This window comes from Apis dorsata, unplaced genomic scaffold (assembly GCF_000469605.1).
Source record: "Apis dorsata unplaced genomic scaffold, Apis dorsata 1.3 scaffold_249, whole genome shotgun sequence".
NCBI classification, from domain to species: domain Eukaryota; kingdom Metazoa; phylum Arthropoda; class Insecta; order Hymenoptera; family Apidae; genus Apis; species Apis dorsata.
The window spans coordinates 277,584-280,927 of record NW_006263528.1 but is presented as its reverse complement, the minus strand read 5'-3'; the positions used below and the strand labels follow the sequence as shown (position 1 = coordinate 280,927).

General features: G+C 21.6%; 1 protein-coding gene and 1 long non-coding RNA gene across 2 annotated transcripts in view; one reads left to right on the top strand and one right to left on the bottom strand.

Moving 5' to 3' along the window:
• The window catches only part of LOC116185681, a 2,102-nt gene extending 442 nt beyond the window's left edge, over nucleotides 1-1,660 (top strand). Inside the window, exon 2 of the long non-coding RNA XR_004150549.1 lies at nucleotides 1,307-1,660. This is a non-coding gene — a long non-coding RNA (uncharacterized LOC116185681). The remainder of the gene's footprint in view (nucleotides 1-1,306) is intronic.
• LOC102676143 (phosphorylated adapter RNA export protein) lies at nucleotides 941-2,930 on the bottom strand. The gene is made up of 4 exons (XM_006616085.2): nucleotides 2,756-2,930; nucleotides 1,887-2,502; nucleotides 1,544-1,819; nucleotides 941-1,456 (listed from the first exon to the last, which is right to left on the bottom strand). The coding sequence occupies exons 1-4, from the start codon at nucleotides 2,867-2,869 to the stop codon at nucleotides 1,191-1,193; spliced, it is 1,272 nt and encodes a 423-aa protein (XP_006616148.1). The 5' UTR covers nucleotides 2,870-2,930; the 3' UTR covers nucleotides 941-1,190.
• Between the last annotated feature and the right edge of the window lie 414 nt (nucleotides 2,931-3,344).

Here is a 3,344-nt window from a genome sequence, read left to right as displayed (position 1 = left end):
ATATATATATATGTATATATATAGACACATTCACACACACACACACACACACACAAAATATATGTATATAAAAAAAAATAAATATGAAATATATATTAAATAACATTAATAATCCTTTTTATTTTATTTAAAAAATAATTTTGAAAAATAAATTCTTTTATTGATTTCTCAATTCAAATTCAAAATTTATTTAAATATATAAATTTTTGTTCCCTTTATATTGTATGATTTAGTAACAGATATATAAAACAAATATGTAAAATTCTATTGCATAATTATTAATGCATAAAATTGTCAAAAAATAAAAAAATTATTAATATATTTAAAATTATATGGTTGTTTTTTTCACTATAAATTTAATATAGATTTAAAATTTTAAAAACCAAATATATAAAAATTTGAAACAATTCAGTCTTATTTTACTGGATTTTTCTAGTATATGTGAAAAATTACTTAAATGAATTTAATTTATCTTAATGATAAAATAATGAAATAATTATTTTAAATATTTAATTATTATATAAAAGAATTTTAATAAAACTATAAAATGCTTTTTTTATTTAACTAAATTTTTTCAAATTTATATATTGTATAATATTCATAACTGAAAAAATAAATTGTTACGCACATAATATATGAAGTAAAATTTTATATATGAGACAATTTGTTTAATATATTATACAAAGTACAAATAGTCTAATATTTATTTTCATAGTGACTTTTATATACATAAACAATTTTCAACGATGAAAATTTCATAAAAATAACATAACACAATATATAATATTTATATAATATTTATATATTATGTTATAATTTCTATAAAATTTCATACTTGTTACGTCTCTTACATTTTTTTACATCTATCTTAATAATAAATAGAAACCTGTTAAATGAAACATAAAAAAAAGAGTATACAAATATTTTTTGTTTTTCAAAATTTGAGAAAATAATAAAGTATATTACCATAATATGTACACTTGATAAATTATTTTATCACAATATGGAACGTCGTTGCAATAGATTTGGATTGATCAATTTTTGATCATCCATGATTTTTATCTGTATATATTATAGGCAAACGTACAAATTATGTAAAATATATTCACATAATATATGTGTATAGATATTTTGTAAAGAACTTCATTTTGTACAAATTATCTGCGCAATACATATTCCAAAGTAATATTTTAAAGTACTTCCATACTGTCTATGTCTATTCCAATATCAAGGAAATCATCTCCATAGTTTTGAACATGCCTTTGTACAAGTGGATGCTCTGAATGATCTGGATCATCTGTTACAGGACTTGGTGGTGGATTAGTCATTGTTCGATCAGAATCCAGTGGCATTCTATCCATACCTTCTCCACGCCTCAATCTTGCTTCTTCTGCAATTTCTCTTGTAGAAAGTTCTGCTTTTGTTAGTAAAGCAGGAAGATCTTTTTCTGAACCATCTATAAACATTAAACATATTTTTATTATATTTATATTTTAAAAAATTCTTATTCTTCTTTCTACTATGATATAATAAAATAACTTACTTTCTAGACATTTTATTAATTCTTGTGCTTTTTGTCTTCTTGCAGCAGCATCAGCTTTTCTTTGTTCAGCATGTTCTTTTTTATCATAATAAAATATCTCCCTTATTTTTTCTCGTGGGATATGTTCATCATTTTTCACTAACCATAAATATACACCTCCTGCAGTTCTTCTTCTAGATCCATTCATTATTAACATACCACCTCCTTCTTCAATCTTTTTAGTTTTTTGAAAAAAATCAATAGCTTTTTCTTTACCAATTATATCTACAATTCTTCCTATAAAATAAAGATTTAAATAACTAAGTATATATATATTAATTTAAAATAGCAAAAAATTTCTTACTTATAAGGAGATCTTTTTTCTCACTAAGTTTTGATGTTATATCAGTAGCAACATCTGCATCAGTTGATTCAACTGTTGTACTTAAATCTGCAATTTTACGTGCAATTCCTTTTTGGTTATCTATATCCATTGAATTACGTTTTTTTCCTAATCTCAATTTAATATTACTTCTATCTGAATTTGTTCTTTTATTTGTCAGTCTCTTTTCTCCATCTTTTTCATCTTCTGAACTATTATTATTGTGATGCTCCATATTCCATGTACCATTATAAGAATAATGATGTGGAATGTTATAACTCTCAACATTACGTTCTTGATTTCGCTTTTTTGTTACACCACATAATATTAGATCTTCTGTTAAAGATTCTTCTTGTAATTGAGTACACCATATTTTATATTTATCATTTTTGTCCGACCAATTTTTTGTCATACTTCTAGAACGCCTTAGTTTTAATTTAGGTCTTTTACTTTTAATATGTTCAGAATCTGAATCAGAATCACTTTCAGAATCTGCAGAATCATCAGATTCATCACTATAACCCATTTTTATATTTTCTTCTTTATTTGAAACTGCATGAGGTCTTTTTAAAACATTATACGTTTCAATATCGCTTGTCTAAATAAAAGTATATTATAATTAATAAATATAGCTTATAAAAAATTATAAAAAATTAATTTAATTTTACAAAATAAAAAAATTTTGCAATATTATAATTAAAATAACATATAAAAGAATACTTTATTCAAATAATACATCAATTAAATTAATTCTAATTTAACTACAAAGTTTAATATTAGAATACGATAATCGTTATGATTAAAATAGGTTAGATTCATATTAAATATAAAATTATACAATATTTCTTTACCTCATTATCTATAACTTCACCATCTTCAAGTTCTAAAGGTTCTGCTTCCATATTTCTCTTCTCAAAAATTACGATTTTTTTCAATAAATAATTATTGAATGAAACTATAATCATACATCACCTTCGTAGAAGATCTTTTTTTCTAAGCAATCTTAACGATAGTTTTTTTCACAATTCCATCATTGCCACCACCATCGCTATGTATTCTCTACATTTTGTTTAGTGATTTCTATAGGTCAATTTAATTTTCAGTTATTAATATAAATTTTTATACACAATAAAAAGATAAATTTAAATTTTAATTAAAAAAGTTGCATTTATTATTAATACTACATTATTAATAACATAAACTTATAATAACAATATATATAAACTTATAGTATTATATTATCATTTTTTTTATAGTGAATTTTATTATCGTTAAATTTTTGATACTGGTATAGTTTATAGATGTAGTTCTCATATCCTATCTTTTGAATTTTGCACTTAAATTGCAATTTTTATATTTTTTATAATTATTAAATTTTTTCGAAAAAAAAAAATTAAATTTATTACAAACAAAAATGATTTCTATATCTTTTTTAAAGTG

Coding starts and splice junctions, on each gene's coding strand:
- LOC102676143 (XM_006616085.2), bottom strand. CDS start 2,869: ATGATTATAGTTTCATTCAATAATTATTTATTGAAAAAAATCGTAATT. Junction 1,820..1,886: donor GAAAAAAGATCTCCTTATAA/GTAAGAAATTTT, acceptor TTTATTTTATAG/GAAGAATTGTAGATATAATT. Junction 1,457..1,543: donor ATTAATAAAATGTCTAGAAA/GTAAGTTATTTT, acceptor TAATGTTTATAG/ATGGTTCAGAAAAAGATCTT.